This window comes from Aedes aegypti, chromosome 1, assembly GCF_002204515.2.
Source record: "Aedes aegypti strain LVP_AGWG chromosome 1, AaegL5.0 Primary Assembly, whole genome shotgun sequence".
NCBI classification, from domain to species: Eukaryota; Metazoa; Arthropoda; class Insecta; order Diptera; family Culicidae; genus Aedes; species Aedes aegypti.
Genome location: NC_035107.1, coordinates 53,313,817 through 53,340,725, shown reverse-complemented (window position 1 = coordinate 53,340,725; position 26,909 = coordinate 53,313,817). Strand labels below are relative to the sequence as shown.

The following is a 26,909-nucleotide window of genomic DNA, read 5'->3' as shown; positions in this document are numbered from 1 at the left end:
CACGGATGCAGCAACTTACGTCCAGAGCTACCAATCGTGATTCACCAATGCTTATCCACCAGATGATTACTTCTGGACTATTAACGAAGCTCGTCGGTTCGCAGTAGATTCAAAATTATCGTTATTTTCAGCAGTGTTCCAAGTCCCAACGATTGAACCAACCGTCTGACTCTCGAAGCTCAGGAACAACAACAGCAGCAGGATTTCTCAGCAACAACAACAGCAAGCAACAGGTTCATCGACTGCACCTGCAGCTTAGCTTTCTTCCTCACTCTTCTCACAAGTTCTCGCTCTCTCACCGAACTTTCGTCACAAGCAACTTGACTCTCGCCGCAGAACTTGTACTCTCGTATCTCACTCCTTCAGTGAGAATCCAGCCTTTTTGTTCTCAGCTGAATGAGTGCACCAGCAAGAACCCAGACAACCAGAATGTACGCATAATGGAATCAGCTTTTGCGTTATGCGATGCTTATATGTGGAAAGTTACACGTATAAGATGGTGCGAAAAGGCCTTATACGTACATAAGTGGAGGCGATATACGTGCATTTTTATATGATGAAAACTAGCATGCAATGCGAGTGTATCGATTTTATTGCGAACTAATCTGTACTCTTATGCGACTTAATTTATGATAACAAATTTCATTTGACAGCTGCTACGGATTGATCCGACTTACTTTGTACGAGTATACGGGACGAAACGAAATGTACAAATGAACTCAGAAAATAACGTTTTTTGCGAGGAAACCCATCGCTCAAATGATTTCATTCACTATGTAGTGCGAGTGTGATGTAATTTGTATAAATGAACGACTTTGTTCGTAAACTGTTATGCGACTTCTGGTTGTCTGGGAACGCCAAATGTTAATAGAGCACTGCCTACTGGAAGATACTAAACAAAATGGAGTTAGTACCACGCTAATAAGCTCAATAAAATTATCAGTTTTTCACAATTTTTCAATATGCAAATCAAAATCTGTTTTATGTTTCGTTTAATAACGCAAATCTCCTTTCGCTCAACAGTTGTTTTGGCCAGAAACAAACTGTCTGCGGCACAAGCTTCTTTGAATCTTACCTCACTTCAAAGAAACTCTATGAACAACTTACCCTCTGCTCTAAAGCACGTAGAGCGAAATTTGCTTTTATTAAGGCGAAACAGCAGCTCTTACAGTTTCCCTCGTCGCCAAATTGTAATAACTTAATAGATTATTTAATTATAAACTTTCACTGTGAAGACACTTTCAAATAGTAGTTAAGGAAACACTTTGAATTGTTTGACTCCGACTTACAGGACGGCTCAAGATCGAATGATCTCATAATTTTATTACCAGATGAGAGATGCTTAATGTGGTGAGTATAAAATACACTGAATTATATTTCATTTCTGAAATCGAATGATTCGAACATAGAATTAAGTTTTATCAATCATAACAATCACGGAGACGCACCTCAAGCCGGAAGTTAACGTCTTTATCCCCGACTCCCGGCTCGTGCAGCTTGACTGATGCGGCACTGAAGCAGGAGGGGTTGCGATTGCTCTGCGGAGCAACATAAGCTGCACCCTGCTGCCGAGCTTCCAGCTGCAAGTCAACGAGGCCGTAGGTGTTCTGGTGGAAACCTCCATCGGCCCAATCAAGATCACCGCGGCGTACTGCCCGAAGCAAGCTACCATCAACGACGGAACATCGGCGGCCCTAAAGCAAGACCTCACCAAGCTGACACGGCGGCAGGGGCAGTTCATCCTGGCTGGCGACTTTACCGCACGAGACATGGGGAAACCCCCGGCGAAACAGGAATAGCCTCATGCTACAACAGGACCTGGAGGAAGGCCACTACACCATCCTGATCCCGGATTCACCCACCCGCCTGAGCCGGTCCGGGGCTCACTCAACCATCGATGTCTGACCAACATGAACGGCAACATTAGGCAGATAGGTCGACATTTCGTCAGCTCACACAACCTAGAGCTAGACATTCCTAGCCCACAAGAAGCTGCTGTAACAACATCCTACATTTGGAGCTCAAGCAATTGAGTCTCCAGTTCTATCAACATCTGGCACTGATTTTCAATCAGTGCCTCCGACTTAGCTACTTCCCCTCGTCGTGGAAGTCAGCAAAAGTCATCCCCATCAGGAAACCTGGGAAGGATCCTTCCTCCCCCAAAAGCTATCGACCCATCAGTCTTCTCTCAGGGTTTTCAAAGCTTTTTGAAAAAGCGATCAACAGACGGCTGCTTTCGGCAGCTGATCAAAACAATGTCTTACTCCAGGAAGAGTTTGGCTTTCGACGCGGTCGTTCTACCGAGCACCAACTGACTCGAGTAACCAACATTCTCAGGCGGAACAAGTCCCTTGCCAAATCCTCTGCCCTGGCGTAGCTCGTTGTTGAAAAATCATTCGACAACGTCTGGCATGACGGCCTGGTGTACAAGCTGCACTGATACAATCTTCCCGCCTATTTGGTGAAAATCATCAAAAATTATCTGTTCGACAGGACGTTCAGGGTTTCCTTCAATGGAGTCAACTCAGACCCACTCAACATCCCCGCAGGTGTTCCACAGGGTAGTAATTTAGGTCCTCTACTATACAACCTGTTCACCTCGGACATGCCTCAGTTCCCTGGCTCTCTATCACTGTTCGCTGACGACACCTCAGTCGCCTGAATGTCTTGTCAGATTATTTGAACAGCTGGAAGATCTGTATCAACGCGGCGAAGACCCAGGTCATTCTCTTCCCCTATTCCAAATCCCCCAGACTTGTTCCGGCTGAGGATTGTAAAATCACCCTCGGTGGATCAACGGTGGAATGGTCTGATGTAGCCGACTACCTTGGTTTAACGTTAGACAGCAACAGCAAGCTTCTTCAGACAGCAGGTTGACAAAACGGTCACCAAGAGCAACATCTTGCTAAAAGCTCTTTATCCATTGATCAACCGGCAGTCAACTCTGTCTTTGAAGAACAAGCTTGCTGTTTACAAACAGGTCATTCTTCCAGCCATCGAATATGGTGTACCAATCTGGGAGAGTTGCGCCAAAACCCACCATATGAGACTCCAGAGGACCCAGAATAAGTTCCTCAGGATGACCCTCAACAGTCCTACGAGAATGAGGACAACTGAGGTCCACCGTCTGGCCTGATAAAAACATTAGAAGAGCGCTTTGATTACTCGATCGATAAATTCAGGGCTCGTTGCCACCTGAGACGAGACTCGCGAAGACGGTCTTCTTTTTCTGTGATTGCTGAGTTTTTTTTCTTATTCCACTTTGTGCATACCAATTATGCGCATGCGCATACCAATAATGCGCATGCTGTTCAAATCCTCACATGAACCTCTCAGCAAAAAATGATTAAGTTTGCATCACATCGAATCATAAATAGCCATTTGAGTGAAATTTCATGCCAGCAAACGTAGCAGACATTAGAAATAATTAATCTTCTGCTTAGATTTATCAGCAACTTTGGAAAAAACTGCTCCGCCGACTGAGGTTTTTAATAACAGTTTACTTTGAACACAATACTTTTCACTTTTTCAGCCATAAAAACGGTGGGCTGCATTTGACGTTTCGTGAGAGGGGAATCTGGGCTGCATATGACGTTGATATTTTTCCTCTTCGCGAGTCTCTCTCAGGTTGCCACCAATCCGGCCAGTAGATCATCCGGGACCTCGTTCTCCTCTAGGTTATCAAATTTTATTAGTAGTTTTGTAAATAGTAGTTAGGTTATCAAATTTCATTTTTAAAACTACCAGAGCCGAAGTAAGGTACCGCGGGGCAAGTGGGTAAATGGGGTAAGTGAAAACAATTGATATATTTCACTGAATATGTGAAATAACGTTTTGAACTCATGCGTAAACCTTTGAGGCCATTGAGAACATTACGATAGGTAAGATATTTCTGAGATTTTTCAGCCATTATTGCATAATAGAGCGAAAAATTGTTAACCTGTCAACTGTTACTCCGTAACAAGTTGGCGGCGTACAATCTTATTTTAATATTTTCAGTGGAAAAAAGTTGCGGAAAATAATTTCCTGTACCACTTCTTAGTAGTCCCCTGTGACAGTTTCAAACTGCAATAAAAAAGTTTTAGAATTAATTCGACGTAGACCTAAAAATAACTAAATTTAAACACCGTCAATTTTTTTATAAGGTGGGGCAAGTGAAAAGTTTATCATTAGAGATTGAATTTGTGTTTTCTCTTTAAGTAACCATAAGTAAACATGGTTCGCAATTATCATAGAAAAACATAACGTGCTGATAATTCAAAAAACACTATACTCAAGCGTTAAAAGCTATTAGAAATCGTGGAACTTCTCTAAAAGATGTTGCCAAACATTACAATATTAATATGTCTACTTCGGGCAGCCAATTAAAAGGAAGACGTTGACTGAAAAGTTGCAATATTAGAGAACACACGGAAATGTCGTGGACTGTCTATGTAATGCTAGTTCAAACATAAAAATGGGATATAGGTCTATCCACATAAAAAAGATTCTAAATACGTTATTGAAGGATTCCGTTTGATTTCTCCCGAAGAGTTATCCGACGTCATATCCGACTTTCTCAAAAACAAATTACGAGCGGTGGGAATTATACAGAGCAGAAATGCAATTGCTGTTCTATAATGTAAGAACTAACATTGGATGATGCAGTTATAATGTTGTCGAATCATTTCAACTAACATAACTGAACAGAAGAAAATTCAAATGAAAAGAATAACATTTTCTTTGTTTACATATTACTTATGTTATTGTTCATTGGGAAGCCTTAACAAATGTTAAAGCTTATATAAATCGTGGATAAAACTGTTTGTTTTTGAATTTATTGTTCAAAACGGTAAACTTTTCACTTGCCCCACTTTTGGGGCAAGTGAAAAGTAAAGAGACATTTTTCAAAAACTTTTTCTGTATTTTTTTCTTCAATTTTTCATAAAAATCAATTTTAGCATGCTGCTTATATTTGGTGGGAGTCAAGCTAAAAAATATACACGACCTCATTTGTTTCAATTTAAAGTCTCTAGAATTTGAAGAATCTCAACTATGCGAATTCCATTACCCACTTGCCCCACGGTACCTTAATAGCACTAGGATAAAACCAATTTAAAAAATGCAGCAAAAATCACCATTACAAACAAAGCTGAAGGACCACTCTGGTCAACCACTTAAATTGTAAACAATAACTTTAGTGTAAGAGACAATTTGAAATAAACATGAATTTAATCGGAAAAAATCAGACAATTCGGTGGGCTGGATGAGGAAGTCGTGGATACCAGGTGCGAATCACGGAGAAGATTTATCATTCGTTCTTCTCCAACTACAAACAAGCGGGCGGAAATTTCAAAATAAATTAGGAGGAACCGTATGACATGGCAAGACCTGCACTGGTGGTGACTTCAAATAACAATACATATATACATGATTAAATGATGGACTCAGTCATGAGTACCAAACAATTGCTGTAGCAAAAATGATGATTCTAAAATTGAACGAATGAAAAAAGAAATCCTAATGCGGCCTTAACATTACAAGGATATGTTCTTTCATCCCATCTCCTTTAAGCGCGAACAATTGTTAGATAAATTATATATTTACGGCTTTCCTGCTTCATAATAGTAATAATCGTAATAATAATAATAGTATATAATGATCATATGCAATGTAATTACTGATTAATTAACAATCATCACCTATAGTGTTGTAGTGGATGCCATTTCCTTTATCTTTCCTTCTCACAATCGTGTCCAATTGTAGATTCTGTTTCCTATCCGACGACACTCGTGTGTGTGTCGTCTTTGCTCTAGAATTCTAAATCTATGATACTCTGTTTCTGCCCTCTCCTGCTCCATATTTGACCGATTCATGCTGGCTTTGATAGTTACTACTTCCGCTACGGTTATGAAAGATTGCTAGACTGTTCACCTAACAGTAACTGTTAGGCGTTTAGCATATGCATTGCAGGGCGTAAAATTTGCTCGATTTTCTCCTCTGATCGACTTTTATGTGTTCTACGATGCTTCAATTATACACAATATTATACCGTTGTTTTCATTAATCAAATAGTTTTGTTCTATCTTTCTAAAACAGCACAAAGCACTAATGCGCACCGATCATTTCCGCTTCAAAAACTTTCCTAAAACTTTTGTTATTTTACTTTGCTAGTTACACATTTCTAGACTGGGTTCGCGTATCGATTTTTTATTAAATTTCACTGTCTAAGTTGGTTGGGTGATAAAATTCGACATTGTTCTGTTGCTTCATCTGGGTAAGATTACGGTTTGAAGTCTGTTGGCTCTCTCGTAAACTATTACTCGCGAAATCACAATCAATTGCATGCAACTTCTTACATGCGATTGAGAGCGATATATGCAAGCCGCCACTAGGTATCGTTGCTGGTAATAACGGCTGTTCGTCCGTTACACACGATTTTTTTTAAACTATTGCGTGTTCACATATATTCTATTAGGCTTAAAACCGAGGGTTGAGTACTTTCGAGAGGGTTTCCTACCTATGTGGGGGTGTATGCGTAGAGATAACTAGGAGGCGATAAGGGCAAAGACGAACGAACAAAAAGGGCGTTTGCAATAGGAAAGTTAACGTTTACACGTTACACGACACGGTAGCGCACCAAGACCGTACTCAGTATCTATTAAATGACCTCTTTGCTTGGAGTGGAAATACCAAGGGCTTCCTCATAGCCACTCATTCCACCTTTTGACTCTTTCTTCGATTTCTTGGACTTTTTATGAGCCTTTTTCGCGTCCTGTTCTTGCGACTGATCACCGTTTGCGGCGGTGCTCGAATGCGAGTGGTGCTTCTTTTTGTGGGATTTCTTTTTCGATTCCGGTTCGCCTTCCGCATCCGGTTCCAGGAGATTCACCGGGCGGCTTTCGACGACGGTTCGCGACCCACTGGAAGAATGTGAGGAAGTTTTACATACCCGCTGCTTGATGTGTTCACCTTCCCGATCTTCGTCCTTGGGGTGCTGCCTCCGCTCCCGATGACCATTCTTGTCCTTGTTCTTCTTTTTGTCCTTTTTGTGGTGGTGGCGGTGCGAGGACGTTGATTTGCCCTCTTCCGGCTCCACACTTGACGGAGTGAGATTGCGTTTCGATTTGGAGGTGGTCACCTCCGAAGATCGGGATATGAGCAAATTGGGATTGCCATTGTTGGTGCTGGTTGGGGCAGCTTTGCGGGAACCACGTGACTCACGTTCGCCATCAACCGGTCTGTTGGAAGAAGATATTGGGTAATAAGAACAATTCAGTTAATTGCTCGTTCGTTCTTTAAATGGTAAAGAGGACGATCTGTGTTCCGTCTCCCAACGGAAGCGAGAACCACTGCCAGCAAACTCATCACTCATCACTCATCAGCCAATCAGTGAGCGACACGCGTTCGCCAGCGTGGTCGACACCGAAACGTATGTCGGTTACATTTTCCCACCACTTTCTGCTCAAGCCAACCGCAGTCCCAACGGCTGCATCAATCAATTTTCACCCGACGCCGAGCACGCATCGTTTGCGCACCAGAAGTGAAATTATTAAACGCAAATGTAAAGTAGAGAATAAAGTTAATAGTTGTTAGCGTAGCCGTCCGCGTTCAATTCATTCGCACCCGAATAAAAGTTGGCCCTTGCCAATCCTCCCGCGGAAGTGATTCTTTCGCCGCGAAGAGTTTTGTTCCGCTGTATTTCCCCCCCATAGTGTTTTACAGTCCGCTGCCTTTCGACCCACCCTGCTGGGCTCGAACATCTGGTCCGTTCCGAACCGGATCACTAGTGCCGTTCAGTGATTTCCCGAGAAGATTCTGCCGGATTTGACCGCCGGCCGAGTGGTAAATCCGGAGAAGAAAACACCCAGAAAATCCCTCCTGCATTGTGTCGCCGCCCGAGTGGCGCAAGCGGAGAAAAAGTGTTGTGACGATCCAGCCGGATCGAGCCGTCGACCACCCGCGTCGTCGGCGTGAAAAAGTTTGCCCACGCTGTGCATGTCCGAACGTGTTTATTCGAGACGAGCTACGCTAGTGTGGAACGCAGTGAAAAGTAGACCAAAACAAGTTTGCTCCCGCTTCGAACCGAAAAATTGTGTCGCGAGTTTCGCGCGTTCGAGAAAAAGTGTGCACAAGTTGGTGTGCTGTTTTTTTTTTTTTTTGTTTTTTACGAGGGGGAAATCTGCAAACAGATCCCCTGAGAAGATAACTCAGGGAATGCGGGGATGACGCACCAACGACGACCCGCTAAAACCAGCCTATGCACTGTGCATGAGCAATTCATTTAGAATTGCTCAAGTGGTGAACAGTGCATCGACATGACCCTTGGACTCAGACCCTCATCTCCCCGGAACCACCTTACGGTATTTCTTCGGGAAGGGACCAGTGCATATAGCACAACACGTGTAGCAGAAGTAGCCTAGGCAAACTGCTTCTCCTAGCCGACTTAAACAATGTTACAAGGGACCAGCCTCGGCAGGGCTAATCCTCTGCAGCCAACTCTTGGTCGGCGCGCCATAGACGCTGCAATTCTAACATAATGTGAGTGACAGCCGTAGTTACTGCATTCCAGCACTCGGCATCCGCACACATTCTCTCTATAATATTGTCGGGGGACGTGTCCCCTCCGCATGTAGTGAGCATGCGACCTCTCACAACAATGAAACGGGGGCAATCGAACACGACATGCTCCGCTGTTTCCTCTACACCAGCACAATTGGGGCACGCAGGAGATTCTGAGTGCCCGAACCTATGCAGGTACTGTCTATAGCAACCATGTCCTGACAGAAACTGCGTCAGGTGGAAGTTCACTTCTCCATGGCTTCTACCATACCAATCTGACACATTTGGTATTAGTCGATGGGTCCATCTACCCTTAGTGGAGTTATCCCATTCCTGCTGCCAGCTTCTGAGCGTTTCCTCTTTACACGTGTCGCGGACTCCTCTGGTACCCCTTTGGTTGAAGCATTGAACATCTTCCTTGATGATGAGCCCGATGGGCGTCATCCCGGCTATGATGCACACGGCCTCTTTAGATACCGTCCGGTATGCACTTGCTACTCTTAAGCACATTATCCTGTACGTGCTTTCCAACCGCTTTAGGTTTCTGTTCGTTCTAAGCGCTTTTGACCAGATTGGTCCTCCATACCTTAGTATGGATAGCGCCACGCTTGCCAGCAGCTTGCGTTTGCTGGCAATTACAGCAGAGCTGTTAGACATCATCCTCGAAAGCGCCGCTATAGCCGTAGATGCCCTTTTACAGGCCCTTTTACAGGCATGGCATGCTAGCGAAGCTCAGCTTGTCATCGATCATTACCCCAAGATGCCTAAGGGATCGCTTGGACTCTATGGTGCAATCACCTACCGAGATAAGCGCCCGTTGCTCGGACTTGCGGTTGTTGACCACCACCACCTCAGTCTTGTGACGGGCCAGTCCTAGTTTCCTAGACTTCATCCATTCCTCAACCAGGGAAATAGAGTGCGCTGCTGTCAACTCTACTTCCTCCATCGATTCACCATAGACCACTAGGGTGATATCGTCGGCGAAGCCAACAATCTTAACACCCGTCGGAAGGGGCAGCCTCAGTACGTCATCGTACATCGCATTCCATAACAGCGGGCCCAGGATTGAACCTTGAGGTACTCCCGCGGTAATTCGAACGCTTTTCTGCCCCTCCTCTGTGTCATACAGTAGAATCCTACCATCAAAATAGCTTTCTAGAAGCTTACACAACTGCACCGGTACCTTGAGGCGGTGAAGCGCGTGTGCTATTGCTTCCCAGCTTGCGCTGTTGAACGCATTCTTCACATCCAGAGTGACAACCGCGCAGTAACGGATGCCGCTCCTTTTATGCTCGATAGCCACCTCAGCTGTTTGAACGACCGACTGGATGGCGTCCAGAGTAGATTTACCTTTTCTGAATCCAAACTGGTTGTTGGACAGGCCGTCCGCACTCTCCGTATACGGTACTAGTCTGTTGAGAATCAACCTCTCCAATAACTTGCCCGTCGTATCTAGTAGACAGATAGGTCTATACGCCGACGGGTCACCTGGTGGTTTCCCCGCCTTTGGTAGTAGCACCAATTTCTGTCGCTTCCATACATCCGGGAAGATTCCTTGATCAATGCAGCGTTGCATCGTGGTTCTGAACATGTCCGGATCCGTGTTCACTGCCGCTTTTAAGGCAACATTCGGGATACCATCGGGTCCCGGTGCCTTGTTTGACGCGAATGATTTCACGACTTCTGCCAGCTCTTCGTTCGTCACTCTCGCCACTTCTTCTCCTTCATCTGCCGCATACGGCGCTGGGGGCCATGGGCTTATGGGATGGTGCGGGAAGAGTACATCGATTATCGATCGCAGCAACTCGGGCGATTTCTCTTGGGGCGCTATGGCTCCTTTGGTCTTAGCCATTACCACTCTGTAGGCGTCACCCCATGGACTAGAATTGGCACTCTCGCATAGACTTTCAAAGCATGCCCGTTTTCGACTCTTGATTTCCTTTTTGAGAGCCAACTTTGCCTCTCTGAATGCTGCACCGCGTTCCTCTCTTTGTGCTTCTGTGCGTGCGCGTTGCATTCTTCGTCTAGCCCGAAGGCAGATTGCTCGAAGATTTGCAATTGATTCGCACCACCAATACACTGGCAGCCTGTTCTCTCTAGGAGGGGCTTTTCTCGGCATGGAAGCATCACACGCTCGTGATATCATAGCAACTAGCTCTTCACCGTTTAGGTCCAGAGTGTTTCGTTCGCGCCTCAGGGCTTCAGTGAATACTTCGCCGTCGAAGCGCGCTGTTTTCCATCCTCGGGCTTGGGTCGAGGTACATCGCGCTGCCTTCTGCCCGCCTGGTATTATACTATAGCGAATCGATTGATGATCGCTATGAGTATAACCGTCATCAACGCGCCAGTTCATGGTACCTAAAAGGTTAGGACTACAAAACGTCACGTCGATGATCGATTCTGCACCATTTCTGCGGAAGGTACTCACTGTACCCACATTTGCCAGCTCTACATTTAATGCGGCCAGGGATTCCAACAATAGCTGGCCTCTTTGATTGGTGCAGCGGCTACCCCACTCCACTGCCCATGCATTAAAGTCGCCAGCTATCACTACTGGCTGCCGATTAGCTAGTTCGGCCATCATCCTGTCAACCATGTGGGAAAATTCCTCAATCGACCACCTTGGGGGCGCGTAACAACTGCAATAGAACACGCCGTTGATTTTTGCTATCGCAAAACCGTCATTTGAGCTAGAGACTACTTCTTGGATTGGGTATCGTCCTGTCGTCCCTATAGCTGCTAGCTGTTGAGACCTATCCGCCACCCAGTTCCCGTTGTTGGCTGGTATGCGGTATGGGTCCGATAATAACACCACATCAGTCTTGGTTTCCGAGACTGACTGCCAAAGCAGCTGCTGGGCTGCATCACAGTGGTTTAAATTTAACTGTGTTACTTCCGTTTTGGCTGCTTTGATACTCCGCTTGTGCCCGGACATTTGGGTCCGCCCGTTAAGTGTCCGTTGTCTGCTCTGTCGACACATATTAGGCACTTAGCGATTTGCTTACAATCGCTTGCCCTATGGCCTTCAGCGCCGCATTTTCTGCACATCTTACTTCTGTCGGGACCATTGCAATTCCACGACTTATGGCCCTTCCCGAAACACTTGAAGCAAACTTCAGGAGGCTGTTGTATGCTCAGCCGGCAAACCGACCAGCCTACCTTGAGTATGCCCAAGTTCTTCGCTTTGTTGGCCTCTGCGACCGGCAGCCTGATCGCCGCCACCTGGGTGCCCTGCGGGCCCTTTCTAAGGTGGATGGCCTTACTGGCTACGTCGATGTCACACTGCTCTTTGAGGGCAGCCGAGACCTCCGCTGCATCGGTGACCTCATCCAGATTTTTACACTGGAGAGTCGCTTCAGCAGTAAGGGATCTTACATCAACCTCGTCACCAAGTACTTCTTGTGCCAGTTGCTTATAGACTGCACCCTTTTCCTTGGCGTCCTTCTTTAAGACTAGGATCATTTCACCAATCCTAGTTCGCCTTATGCTTCGCACGTCTGCGCCCAATGGCGATAGCTTCTCTGTGCTTCGCATCGCCTTCAGAACCTCGGCGTATTTTGCTTCCTCCGTTTTGATAACAAGGGCTTCGCCTAAATTCCTACGTTTCGCTGTTTTCGGTTTAGCGCTCTCCTTGGGCTCCGTTTTCTGTTTCCTCTATTTTTTCTTATTTCCAACTCGTATCCACGGGTTGCTGTTGCCTTGCGCCCGTGGTTCCTGTGGATGCACTGCCTGGTTCCGGTTAACCCGTGGCTCCTTTTTCTTGGCTTTCTTGGCCTTAGGATTGGTGTTGGCCTCTCCTTTGTTGCCATGTCCTCTTGATCGCGGGGCTTGGCTCGTACCAGCTTTTCCGCTTTGGAGGACGGCCGCGTAGGTCACTTTTCCCTTAGCAACCATACGTCTTTTCGCCACGTATTCATCACCGGAAGCTTCCCTCTTCCGCATCGCGTATCGAATAATATCATCAGATATATTCGCGTTGCCTGTGAAGGAAAACACTTCGGTCTGACACGACCTAGTGTCTTTTTGGCCTTCTACCTTGCCCAGTTGTTCCTTGGCTTTCTCGTAGTCCTGCTTTGCAGCTAGGACTGATTGTCGCAATTTCAGTAGACTTGTTTTCAAGTCTTTGCTGATATTTGTTTTGCTTTTAACATATTCGATGATGACATCAAGTTGCTCAGCAGCTACCTGCATTTTAGGGAGGTACTCCCTATTGCGATCCATGGCCTCGATTAGTCCCGGGCCATCGGTCACCACACATGTTGCACTGGAGCGGCCAGTGCCTGCCGTCGTCACAGTATCTAGGCTTTTGCCCACACTGTTTTCAATAAAGTTGGTCGCCTCCTTCCTTGGCGGGAACCTTAGCCGGTTACTGATAGGTCCAGAAGCCTCTCCTTCACATTCCGCTAGTTGTTTGTTTTGGTTGATCATCTCTTATGGGTCCCCCTAAGAGCCGCTATCCATCTCCGCTGGAATAGTCGCCTTTATAATCCCATGGTTATCTATGCAAGCAGGGAGGCCATGCTAGGGTTGACATAGTCCTTTATGGGGTACTATGTTCAGAGCCGGATCGGCGCAGGTCAGGTAATGGCATCTGAGCCTACTCCCGCCCAGTTGGAACAACCAGGCGACGGATTTGGAACGTACTCTAAGGCCTGCCACGGTTTTACGGGACGGGGGCAGCCTGCGCCATTAACCCACTCGCCGTTTCGGGCCAGTGTCACCCGACCCTACTAAGGGAGTAGAATGTCACCGCTGTCAGCCTCAAAGCATATTATCCAGTACATATACCGTTACTTGTCCTTTGTCGTGCGCTGCCAGTATACATAATTGGGGCCGTACTGGCGTTGGTCCCAATGTGCTCGAAGCACTCCTACTCGTAATTCCATGCCTTGTCCGTTTGTATCGCGACCAGTATGCCATAATCAGGATCTCACTGGTATCAATCCTGATGTGCCGGTTGGCACTCCTGTTAGTTTGGGCTAGGGTACTTTAAGCGGCACCGGTCGCTGTGACAGAGTTGCATTCGGATTTTTGTGGTTTTTATGAAGGTTCATCAGAGCCCACTGCGAACTTCACCACATCCTGGGCAACTCCCCAACTCGCAGAGGTCCTGGAGGGGGGGGGGTCCGTTAAGCCCCTGGACTGTCGTCCCTGCTGCCCCAAGTTGGTGTGCTGTGTAAAAGTGTTTTCGCGACGAGTTAAATTTCGAAACGCGTCCGAAAGTGTAGAACTGAAAATGATCCTGAATAAGAAGAGCGTGAAGAAAAACAGTGCTAAATGCCGCCTGTGACGCGGTTGAAGCAAGCTGAAGAAAACGAAAACACCAACCAACAAGTGGAGAGTCAAGATTCGGTATCCGTTGCCGATACTTCCGGATCGTTTTACGGATTCGCCGAGTGGGAAGCAGAAATGGATCCAGAAACCAAGAAGGAGTTCGAGAAGGCCGTAAGGCAGCGCAACCAAGTGAGGATGAAGCTGGTAAGAATTAACCGGACGCTGGCCAGCAATCAAGAAATTGGATTGGTACAACTGAATGTGCTTTCCAAAGGACTTTCCGCCACCTACGCCGAGTTTAGTCAACTCCATACCAACATAGTGGGATTGGACCCGGATGAAACGTTGGAGGAGCAAGAAAATGAATACGCGGATTACGAGGAGATGCACTATGCTGCGTCCAACGTCGTCGAAGCGCTGATTTTGGCAGCAAAGCCAGCTGCTGTCCCTCCAACCAGTGCAACAGCGCCTCAAGTGGTCATCCAACAGCAACCATTGAAGGCACCTATTCCGACGTTCGATGGGAGCTATGCCGCCTGGCCTAAGTTCAAGGCCATCTTCCAAGATTTGATGGAGAACTCAGGGGATAGTGACGCCATTAAACTCTATCACCTCGACAAGGCGCTTATCGGCGAGGCAGCAGGTGTCCTGGATACGAAGGTCATCAGTGAAGGAGATTACGATCATGCCTGGGAAATTCTGACGGACCGCTTCGAGAATGAACGCGTGATTGTGGAAACTCACATCCGTGAGCTGTTGTCCCTCAAGAAGATGACCTCGGAGACCCACAAAGAGCTTCGAGCGCTCCTGAATGAAGCCACCCGTCATGTCGAGAGCCTCCGCTACATCGAGCAGGAAATGACCGGAGTATCGGGACACATCATCGTGTATCTGATCATCTCAGCGCTGGACAAGTCAACCCGGAAGGCCTGGGAAAGTACTCAGAAGAAAGGACAGCTTCCCAAGTACTCGCAGACCATCGATTTCCTGAAGTCCAGGTATCAGATCCTGGAAAACTGCGATGCAGCGTTTCCAACGACGAACCCCACAGTGAAGCCGAGACAATTCCAGCAACTTCCGAAGCAACCCCAGAAGAGCCATGCAGTTTCCACTACTAGTTCGCAAGCGTGCGAGATTTGTGGTGGCGATCATCGAAACATCCAGTGCACCGCATTGGACAAGCTGAGTTCCTCCCAGAAGCAAGAGAAGGTTCGAGCTGCAGGAGTTTGCTTCAACTGCCTGCGTAAAGGGCATCGCTCCCGAGAGTATCCATCCGATAAGTCGTGCCGCAAGTGCCAACGCCGGCACCACACGCTGCTCCATGATGATGGGGCACCCATCCAAGTGACGAAGTCGAACGTTTCCCTTCCCGTGGAGTCCGTGGTAAACCTACCACCGGTTCCGGCTGCTCCGGAACAACCGAAGTCGGGGCACATGAATCTTCCTGTGGGCCAGCCTGTGTCCACTACATGTTCGTCGAACTTCGCCCAGTCGTCCAAGACGGTACTGCTGCTTACCGCAGTGGTGCAGGTGTTTGACAAGCGAAATCAGCCATTCCCATGTCGTGCCCTGCTGGACAGCGGCTCTCAGGTAAATTTTGTGACCGAAGAATTAGCAAATCGACTAGGTTTACCGAAGAAGCCAGCTAACGTCCCGATTACTGGTATCAACGCCTTGCGCATCCTCGCCCGCGACAAGGTTACCCTGAGAATTCTTTCCCGAGTGTCCAGCTTTCAAGCCAGCCTTGAGTGCCTAGTGACACCGAAAGTGACGGGCACGGTTCCATCGTCCAAGAACAATATCAGCCACAGGGACATTCCTGACGGAGTGGTTCTGGCCGATCCTGAGTTCCACACGCCCGACAAGGTGGATCTACTATACGGCGCGGAACTATTCTTCGACATTCTGAAGCCGAGTCAGCTTAATCTAGCGGACAACCTTCCGATGTTGCGAGACACTCACTTTGGGTGGATCGTTTCCGGCGTCATCGTCGAGCCTCAAGTCACCAACGTTTCCGTCCAGCAATCCAACCACGCTACCGTCGAAGATGTCAAGCGAATGATGCAGCAGTTTTGGCAAATCGAGGAAGTGCCAGACGTTCCCAAGCTTTCATCCGAGGAGTTGGCCTGCGAAGCCCACTTCTTGTCCACCTATCAGCGAGATGAAGAGGGACGATTCATCGTGAAGCTACCGTTCAAGCAGAACATCAACCAGCTAGACGACTGCCGCGCTCTAGCACTCAAGAGGTTCCTGATGCTGGAGAAGAGACTCGTCCGCAATCCAGAACTGCAGACGCAGTACGTGGAGTTCCTCCGGGAGTACGAAGCTCTTGGACACTGCCACGAAGTCCGGGAAACCGACGACTCTCCAAATCAGCTAGCGTATTACATGCCGCATCACGCGGTGTTACGACCTTCCAGCTCGAGCACGAAATGTCGTGTCGTGTTCGACGCCAGCGCCAAGTCTTCAGCATCCGAGCTGTCCCTGAACGAAGTGCTGCAGGTAGGACCTGTAGTACAGAATGATCTGCATTTCATCGTCCTGCGCTTCCGGAAGTTCAAGATAGCGTTCTCCGGAGACGTATCCAAAATGTACCGTCAGGTACTGCATGCGCTTAGCTTAGCTTAGCTTAGCTTAGACTGACTACACATATCAATGGTTGCTATTCCGTGATTGACCGAAGTCAGTGAAAATGCACAAAGAATCAACTAGAAGTTCGGCTGGGATTGGCCATAATCTTCTTCAGTGTGCATAATTCAGTGCCTCTATTTATACAGGGTCAATAACGGCGCCGGCCACGTCCTTGCAGTCAGGTGGGATTGGGGGAAGGAATGTTAGTGTGTAACCTTTGCTTTTTGGAGACCGTGTTTGCCTCTGCATCTCCACAAAGGCTACTGGGAGGGATGTTTGTTAATGGGGAGGATCGTTGGGTCATAGGATTCACTTTGATAAGCGATTAGACCATGATAAACAATGATTTGTGAGATATATACATACTTATACGTAAATATAATATTTTCATTTGATATGAACAATTTCTATGTAGAGGAAAATAATGCCGACACTTGAGGTGACGAACCATTCAAAGTTTGTTGAACAAATACCTAAATGTAACATTCCTACAGCTGTCAGGACGAAAGCATGTGTTATTATATTTTACTCATTTGAAAAGAAACAAAAAACTCGATTGGTTGGGACATCATAGAACACTCTTATTATTATGCCGACACTTACAGTGGCGAACCATCCAAAGTTTGTTGAATAAAGTGAACCTTTCGCAAGTCTACACTTGTAGTGTCGAACCATTCAAAGTTTTTTTTAATTACAAAAATAAAGGTATATAAAAGGTGTTCTGAAAAAAAAAAATGTTAAACATAAATAAATCATGAATCAGAGTTTGTGTCGACACTCACAGTGACGAACCATCCATAGTTTGTTGATAAATCATATATTTTATAGATTAGAAATAGTAGCATGAAACGAGCTCACCAATTGATCCGTTATCCTTGACTGAGCAGCCACAATCCATTTTCGGCTTCACTCGTTTGCTCGGCTATAAAAAAGCACTCAGGAAAAAAAATAAGCGCGCGACCCAAAAAGAATAAAAAAAAACTGTTCGGGCTTTCTTGACGCACTGCCCAGGAGCAAGCGTCAAGGTCGAAGGATCAAACAGAACTAACCGATCGCGGCACTTTTTCAGTTACTCCAACCGAACTCACCGATCACGCCACTTTTTCACTTACGAGACCGACGCGCGACATGTTTGATCCTGCCCTCGTCGCTTGCCCCGGGAAAAGCAAGTGTCAAGGTCGAAAGATCAAACAGAACTAACCGATCGCGGCACTTTTTCACTTACGAGACCGACGCGCGACATGTTTGATCCTGCCCTCGTCGCTCGCCCCGGCAAAAGCAAGTGTCAAGGTCGAAAGATCAAACAGAACTCGTACCGTCAGGTACTGCATGCGAAACAAAATCATCGTTTCCTGCGAATTATTTGGAGACCCCACCCGTTGCAACCGCTGCGAGTCCTGGAGTTGTCTACCGTTACCTACGGTACCGCATCGGCACCATTCCTAGCTACTAGGTGCTTGGTGCAGCTGGTGGAAGAAGACGGCGATGCCTTCCCAATCGCCTCTCGAATCGTGAAGGAAGAAACTTATATGGACGGTGTGCTCTCCGGCGCAGACTCGGTGGAAGAGGCCATCGAGGCCCAACGACAACTGAAGCAACTCCTGGAGCTAGGAGGATTCCCCATCCACAAGTGGTGCTCGAACTCCGAAGAATATCTCGAGCACATCTCAGAAGAAGATCGCGAACAGAAGAAGCCATTGGAAGAACGAGGAGTGAACGAAGCCATCAAGGTACTCGGTTTGCTCTGGGACCCGAGTGCTGATACCTTGTTCATCGCCAACCATCCGAAGGCCACGACAGCAGCCGACCAGCAACGCGTGACGAAGAGAATGATGTATTCGGAGATCGCTAAGTTCTTCGACCCTTTGGGTTTGGTGTCGCCGGTCATAGTATTGGCGAAGCTTCTGGCACAGCGACTGTGGCAGCTCAAGATCGGCTGGGACGACCCGGTCGACGAAGCAACGGCGCATGGGTGGCAAGAATTGCAAACATCTTTGTCACATTTGCACCAAATTGATATCCCGAGATGCGTAACCTTCAATGGAGCGATTGCGTTTGAGCTGCACGGGTTCTCCGATGCCTCAGCCGTGGCGTACGGGGCCTGTGTCTACCTGCGAAGCTTGTTTGCCGACGGTTCGGCGAAACTACGACTCCTCACCAGTAAGTCCAAATTGGCTCCACTGCATGACCTTTCCATTCCTCGGAAAGAGTTGTGCGCTGCTCTCCTGCTCACCCGGTTGGTGCAAAAGGTGTTACCAGCCCTGGACATGACGTTCCGGGAAATTGTGCTGTGGTGCGATAGTACGATTGCCCTGGCCTGGATACGAAAGCCGCTCAACCAACTACAGCTGTTCGTACGAAATCGAATCGCTGTAATCCAAGAGAATACCGGAGACTACAGATGGGAGTACGTCCGGTCCCTGCAAAACCCCGCTGGCATCGTTTCCCGAGGCCAATTACCCGAAGCACTGAAGAACAATCAGCTTTGGTGGAATGGCCCTGACTTTCTCCAAAAGGTGGACTACGACGTCGACTTGCCCCAGTTCGTTCCAGACGATCAGTTGCCCGAACTCAAAGGAGTGATAGCCAGTCCGGCTGTAAGTATCGAACCGTTTCCATTTTTCTCCAGGTTCAGTAGCTTCCGAACTATTCAACGTATCATGGGGTAAGTGCTGCGATTCGTCAACAACTGCCGAAACCCTCGCAATCAGCGCGTATCAAGCCGGCATCTGACCGTTGGTGAACTTCGTCGGTCAACTGAAGCCATCCCCCACGTAATCCAACTCGTTCATTTGGCGGACGAGATTAAGCGAGTGAAAGCCAACGAACCCTGTAAGAGACTCGCCAACCTTCGTCCGATTTACTCTGATGGCCTATTGAGAGTGGGCGGCCGTTTAGATCGCTCGCTGCTACCCTTCGAGAATCGTCATCCCATCATCTTGCTGGATAAGGATCCGGTTATACGCCTGTTGGTGCAACAGATGCACATCGAACTGCTTCACGTCGGGCAGACCGGCCTGATGAACGCCCTGCGCCAACTTTACTGGCTCCTGAATGCTCGTTCTACCATTCGTTCGATCACCCGTACATTTGTGAGATGCTTCCGAGTCAACCCAAGCAACAACAGCCAGCTAATGGGTAACCTGCCTGCTGCCAGAGTTGTACCATCACCTCCGTTCGCCGTCACCGGCGTAGATTACGCCGGCCCGTTCATCATCAAGCAAGGAACGCGCCGTCCAGCGTTGATCAAGGCATACGTCTCCGTCTACGTGTGCATGACTATAAAGGCCGTCCACCTGGAAGCAGTGTCGGACTTGAGCACCGATGCTTTCCTGGCGTCCCTGAAACGTTTCATTGGACGACGAGGCATGGTTCAGCAGCTCCACTCGGATAACGCCACCAATTTCCGAGGAGCCTACCACGAGTTGAACGAGCTCTACCGACAATTCCAAAACCAACAGTCAGTGACGACCATCGAAGACTTCTGCCGCTCCCGTGAGATTGAGTGGCATTTCATCCCGCCGGATGCACCGGAGTTCGGCGGCCTCTGGGAGGCCGCAGTGAAATCTGCGAAGACCCACCTCAAGTGCATCGTCGGCAACGTCAAGCCAACATTCGAGGAACTGTCTACCGTCTTGGTTGAGATCGAGGCGGTATTGAACTCTCGACCACTGTTCACCATCTCCAACGACCCTGCTGACCCGCTGGTAATCACACCGGCTCACTACCTAATCGGCCGCCCGCTTACCGCCATGGCCGAGCCTTCCCTAGAGACGCAACGCAACCCGCTTGACTCGATGGCAGCATCTCCAGCTCATGCGAGAACATTTCTGGCGCGCATGGAGCCGGGAATACCTCAACACGCTACAGCCAAGGAAGAAGAATCTCCGAACTGTGCCCAACATCAGGAAGGGCATGGTAGTTCTTCTCCACGATCGAAATCAACCTCCGCTCTACTGGAAGATGGGCCGTGTTACAGCGGTCTACCCTGGTGACGATGGCTTAGTCCGAGCTGTCGACGTCTACAGCGGTGGGTCCACCTTCCGTCGTCCAATCAACAAGCTGTCGGTGCTACCCATCGAGGACAACCAGCCTGATTCCGACCAACCGATCCGTGAGGATTGTTGAGTACCCTCAACGGCGGGTGTATGTTCCGTCTCCCAACGGAAGCGAGAACCACTGCCAGCAAACCCATCACCACCCTATTGCCAATCAGTGAGCGACACGCGTTCGCCAGCGTGGTCGACACCGAAACGTATGTCGGTTACATTTTCCCACCACTTTCTGCTCAAGCCAACCGCAGTCCCAACGGCTGCATCAGTCAATTTTCACCCGACGCCGAGTACGCATCGTTTGCGCACCAGAAGTGAAATTATTAAACGCAAATGTAAAGTATTTTATTTTATTTTATTGATGTACAAGGGGGTCAGGGGCCAAGTCTCCAGCATAAGTTTGAAAACTCACACCGTCCATAATACACCGAGGGGGTTTTGGAGTTTGGGAAGTAGGCAACGCAACATCTTTGACCAGAAGGTTCTTTAAGCTTTGCTTCTACTCTTGACTTCCAATACACGTATAAATGATGCAAGGTCAAAAGAACATGAATCAGTCATACATATAGCGGTAGTGAAGTGTTTTGCCTAAGGATATGGGAAAGGAGGGATTTTGGGTGGTGTTTTGTAAATAGCTCTGTGGAACAAGTTTGTTATTAGTTAAAAATTTAGTTAATCTGATTCACCTTGCAATCAGTAATAAGAATATTTACAAAAACATGATACTTAACTTTTCTCGGCCAATACGCTGCCATGTCTTTCCTCTCCAATGGATTTTTCCTCGTTGTAATGGCGGGTTAGATATGAAAACAAAGATAAAGAGAGAAGAAATGTTAGTGATAGTTACATGCTTTATTGCTGTATTGGCCTACAAAGAGATCATAGAAAATTCGCTCTTTGGATTCCCATGATAACAATCCCCATGCAGCTTACGAGAAACTCCATGGCAATGATCACTGTACGCCATGTGCGGCATTCAGGACATCTCAACAATACTGAGGACGAACAACAAAAAATGAATCCAAAAGAGCGAAAACCTCAATGTTTCAATGTAGGACAATTCAGCTTTAATGCATGTGAGAAGTTCTTGGTGATATTCTCACAACGGCCATTCAGAATGGTTCGACGGATGTAGATAAAAGATCATTATGATAAAATTAACGCGACGACATTTTAATGAACTCAGAACGATTATTGTATTTGCAACTGTTAATTTCGATAGTTAAACTTAGGGTCGGTTATTGTATATAACTTTTAAGATAAGCAGGAGTAAAGCACGAACGCGCAGTAATGACCTTCCATCCCATCTTCAAGTGCTCCCCACAAGCACAACACATCATTCTGGCACTTTAGAACGTCCATGTTGTAACTTGTTCACACAAGAAATCTGCCTCGACCGAGTTGGCAGAACGCGCCCATACCCCTTTCTGAACCAAAGGACAGGGTATTATTAAACGCAAATGTAAAGTAGAGAATAAAGTTAATAGTTGTCAGCGTAGCCGTCCGCGTTCAAGTCATACGCACCCGAAGAAAAGTTGGCCCTTGCCAATCCTCCCGCGGAAGTGATCCTTTCGCCGCGAAGTGTTTTGTTCCGCCGTGTTTTCCCCCCAAAGTGTTTTACAGTCCGCTGCCTTTCGACCCACCCTGCTGGGCTCGAACAATCAGCTTAATTTTCTTAAATGTTTTCAGATGGCATATTTTCCTAACAAATGGAAGAATGCCAAGGTTGCACCAATTTTAAAACCGGACAGAAATCCTACAGAAGCTTTCAGCTATCGTCCAATCAGCTTGCTTTCCTCCATCAGTAAACTTTTTGAAAAGGTCATTGGAAACAGAATAATGGTCAACATCATCAAAAATTCATGTTTTGCCAATGAACAGTTCGGATTCCGACATGGGCATTGGACCATCATCTTTTACGTGTAACAAATTTGATTCTTTCCAACAAATCTGAAGGCTATTCTACTGGTTTTGCTCTTCTAGACAAAAGCAAAGCATTCGACAGTGTTGGCATGAAGGCTTGATTGTGAATTAAAAAAAAATACTTAAATTTTCAACATGCATTGTTAGAATAATCCAAAGTTATCTGTCAAATCGTGCACTTCAGGTTAATGATCAGAACTCCAAGTTTGACAGACTTCCTGTAAGAGCTGGTGTATCTCAAAGCAGCATTCTGGAACCAATATTGAACAAAAGTTTCTCATTTGACCTACCTCAGGGATGTCATAAACCTTTATTTGCAGATGACACAGGCTACTTCACCAAAAAGAACAAGGTATGTGTGTCATCTGTAGTAAATTGAAAAAAAAGTTTGAACATTTTGTCTTCATACTTCCAAAAATGGATGATTTCTCCCAATGCTTCCAAATCTTATTTGAAACCTTCAAGTAGACATGTTGTCACGATGAGAGGGGTTCCAAGAAATTGGTTAGACGAAGTGCAGTATCTAGGATCACCATATACAAATTTAACTTTAAAATCACATTGTTGTATGCTGTACCAATATGGACTAGCTGTTGTAATACCAGAAAGAAAGCTTTGCAGAAGATTCAAAAATAGTTGTGAAAATGATTTTGAAGCTTCCTCCTTCCTAGTGAGTAATATAGAGTATCCATTTTTTAAACAATGAAACAAATGCCGAAAAAAACCGTTAATTATTTTATACAAAAATCGTTGCAATCCTTCACTGCCACGATAAGTGCTTTGAATGGTAGGGTTAGGTTAAGTCTACTAAAAAAAGAACAGTTAGGTTGTCATTGGTTCATAAACTTACACTTCCAGATCTATGTCCAACGCCCGATGCGGATCATCGGGATCCTCGGTCGCCTTGTCTTCCGTGTCGGACATAATTGCACCTTCCGGCAGCTCTACTACTGTGTTCACTACATGTAGTGGTTTAGGATCTGTGAAAGATCATTAAAATTATGAAATATTGATCAAAAGAATGAATCTCCAAACTTACCATCACTGTCGGAGTCACTCTCCGAGTAGTGTTGCTTGCTTCCCTTCTTATGCCGCTTGGATTTCTTACCACTCGCTTTCTTGCTACGTCCACTGGATTTGCCCGTCTTTTGCTGCTCCAGTAGATACTTGTCAGATCGTTTAGTTGTGGCTGAAAAAACATCAAGAAATCATCAACAACTCAACGAAGTCATCTTTCACAATGCCAATCTCACAATGTATCTGAAGAGGCACTTCGAGTGCGATCTCCGCAATCGGGATGTCGTCGTAGTTCTCCACCGCATTCTGGTAGTCGCTTCCTGTGTCCCTCTTTTTGGCCGGCTTGAGATAATTGGGGTTGTTCGTTTGTTCCATGATGCGCGCTTCTCGCATCTGAAAATAAGTCTCAATTCAATCATCCTTTCTTCAACCGCCTCACATCGAACTTACCCGCTCTAGTTCCTCCTGTGTTTGTTCCTTCCTGTAATGCTTGTGTTCCCCGTTCGCTTCCCGATCGTCGTTGTTCCCAACGAACAGCGAGAACTTCTCCTCGTCACTGGATTCGCTGTTCGTCTCCGGTGGTTCGTTGATCCACTCGTCCAGATCCAACCCATCCGGCAGTTGAACCTTGCGTTGCGCCTTCGGTGCCACCGGATTCAGATCCCCAACGAACAGTTCTCGGATTTCTTGAATCATTTCGGCGACATCCGCAGGTATTGCCCGCTTACCCAATACATCCGCTTCGTCCACGGTGGCTGCGATATCTGTCAATATGTCCGTACTGGTTCCCCCAAGACGAGCCTTCAACATCTGCACCATCATGAACGCCGAGCTGGCACGCTCCTGCACTTCAATGTCTCCGGAACTCTGATAAACCGGGAGTCCTTCCAACAGAAGGTCACAATACTTCCGAATGTCCGCCAAATTGTCTTCCTCCAGGCAATCATGAACCAGATTGGCAAACAATTTGGTCGCATTCTGAACATACACGGCCTGGATATGACCCGGCACTTGTCGTGCCTGTAGCAGCGTATTCAAGGTCTGTTCCGGATTGTCCAGATGACTTCCAAACTCGCCGACAATCCACGCCGCGGCATACAGCACCTCATGCATGGTACTGTTCTGGGCCGACACCGGATAACTGGACAACAGATTGGACATTTCGTTGACGGCGAAACCTCTCACCGCTTGAACACGGATCGCCACGTCCAACAGCTGCGTAGCGATGACCTTACCATGCTTGGATCCCGATTCCAGCTGAATCAGCTCAACCATCACCGTTAGATACCACTCGAAGTTGGTCACATACTGGTACGATCCCTGCGAGCAGATCTCGATGACCTTGAACAACAGTTCATCCCGATAGGCGGAACCCTCGGCCCGTTCCATGTGACCTAAAAGACGCCGCACGATCTCCATCAGGTTCTTCTTGGACACCATACCGTAGAGTAGGTCCAGCGCCCTCAGCCGGATGGACTCGTCCTTGTCGTCCAGACAGGCCAGAATCAGATCCTTGTGGGTTTGAACACTCTTCGGGTGCGTCTTGAGGATCTTGGACATCGCCAGCAGGCCAAGGTATTTCACTGCGGCAAGAGAATAGCTGTAACTTTCACTAGTCGAGGAGCATGATCAAGGAGAAAGAACTTACAGTTTTGGTCGGAGTCTTCGATGAGGATGCGCAGCTTCTGGACGCACAACTGGATGGAAGCGCTGTGATTGGGCATACCGCTGCTGATGCTGATCAACACGGCGATCACCGTGTTGATGCATTCGTACAGTAGGCTCATGGCAGAGGTGCTGCGCATGGGATTTTTTTTTTCGGGTTTGATGGATAGAAATAGAAGAGATTAGACGGCTACACTTCAAAAAATACTTAGACTCCAAGCTATACTACATAAAGCTAAGGGCGTTGGATAGATATAATGACGATTTTTGTTTCTTACATTAACTTATTGCTATAGAATGAGATGCAAAGGATTATAAATTCGAAAAGAACAACTTTTTAAGATTTATAAAAATACCCAAGTAAACAGAAATATACAATTTAAAACGAGCTCACCATCTATTTCAATAGTAAAGATTTGATCTATTGTTTAAGTGACTGTCGATAAAAGCAGTTTGATAACTGCAATGACTGACCTTGTTTGCAATAAATTATAGTTATAGACAGACGCTGATCTTGACGGAGTTCATAATAGTACTTGTACGATATGGCCCACATTTCAGTTAATCAGTTTTATGAAATTATGGATTTTAATTTCAGTGCCCTTCTTATCATTGAGCTGTTGAATAGTATTCGAAATCTTCTAAATTGTGTGAAATATTTGATTCCCTCCGTCCATTGCACATTGGTCCCAAAGCCATTTCTAGGAAAAATGATTGAGCCTAAGCTGTCAATTTGGGATATATGGTGTCTTCGGCAAAGTTTCTCCATATTCTTCAGTGATGTGAAATTGGGGTGGCCCGCATGGTTTACAAGATCAGAATACAAACTTTTTCCCATGTTCCAAAATATACAATCGAGAAAAACGCGTTTAAAGATTTTAACACATTTAGGCCTCGTATTGACCAGGTGTGTGGTACATTGAATTAAAATCTTTACAATAGTGTAAAGAATAGCGTGTTTATTAGAGTCAAGAGTTTGTATTATGGGAATAAAGTTAATTTAGCTACAAAATTCAAAGTGGGACTCTTATGCCTAGAAATACGGGGTTTTTGGTGAATTTCTACGCATAATGCTGTAGAAGACCGTTTTTACCGAATGTAGAGGACGTATATCCTCAAGACTATGTTAAGGCACCTTATGTAGGCTCAAGTGACATGTGCCAAACGGAGCCACGTGTGGGAAAGTGAAGAGATACGATTTTATAGTTCGGGATGGAAAACAAAGTTTTCTGTATGTGTGATAATGAGAAAATGTATGAGTTAGTGATAGAAAGAATGGATGAGTAAGTTAGATAGTTTAAACAATGTAATTAATTCCTATATCGACTCTTCTAGCTGCAGGCTTGACAGAAACTCATCTGCGAATTCAAGGTTATGCTACGGAGTAAATATTTAACTCAAAGTTCACTACACAAATCTTTACACGATTTGACATTTTTTGGACTTTGTTAGCAAAACCATGATATTTGATACATTGCAAATTAAGTGTTAGAACTACCAACATATTTGCCACTTGCACCGAAGAGCCAATTGTCCGGAATAACCCAGTATGTGGCCAGGTTATCCAAAACCTTTTGAACTATTTTTCTTTAAACTTGAATTTGACTTCTTCTTGACTTCATCAAGTTTGATATGTCGCAAGATAGGTCTCAGGACCGCCAATATAATGGCCACTTCCTATGGGGAACAACCTGGCATGCTATCAAGTCATCCAAGAACCTTTGAATTACCCTTCTCTAGCCTTGATTTTGGAATTTATAAAGTTTGATGTTTCCAGCTAGGTTTCAGAACCAACAGTTTAGAGGT

General features: G+C 46.5%; 1 protein-coding gene across 1 annotated transcript in view; it reads right to left on the bottom strand.

Moving 5' to 3' along the window:
- Positions 1-5,562: 5,562 nt before the first annotated feature.
- The window catches only part of LOC5570650 (AP-3 complex subunit delta), a 41,982-nt gene continuing 20,635 nt past the window's right edge, over positions 5,563-26,909 (bottom strand). The window contains exons 4-9 of the mRNA XM_001659195.2: positions 25,087-25,235; positions 23,889-25,021; positions 23,675-23,831; positions 23,461-23,610; positions 23,272-23,401; positions 5,563-7,220 (exon numbers count right to left, since the gene is read on the bottom strand). Coding sequence (XP_001659245.1) covers positions 6,641-7,220; positions 23,272-23,401; positions 23,461-23,610; positions 23,675-23,831; positions 23,889-25,021; positions 25,087-25,235 — 2,299 coding nt within the window. The 3' untranslated portion in view covers positions 5,563-6,640. The remainder of the gene's footprint in view (positions 7,221-23,271; positions 23,402-23,460; positions 23,611-23,674; positions 23,832-23,888; positions 25,022-25,086; positions 25,236-26,909) is intronic.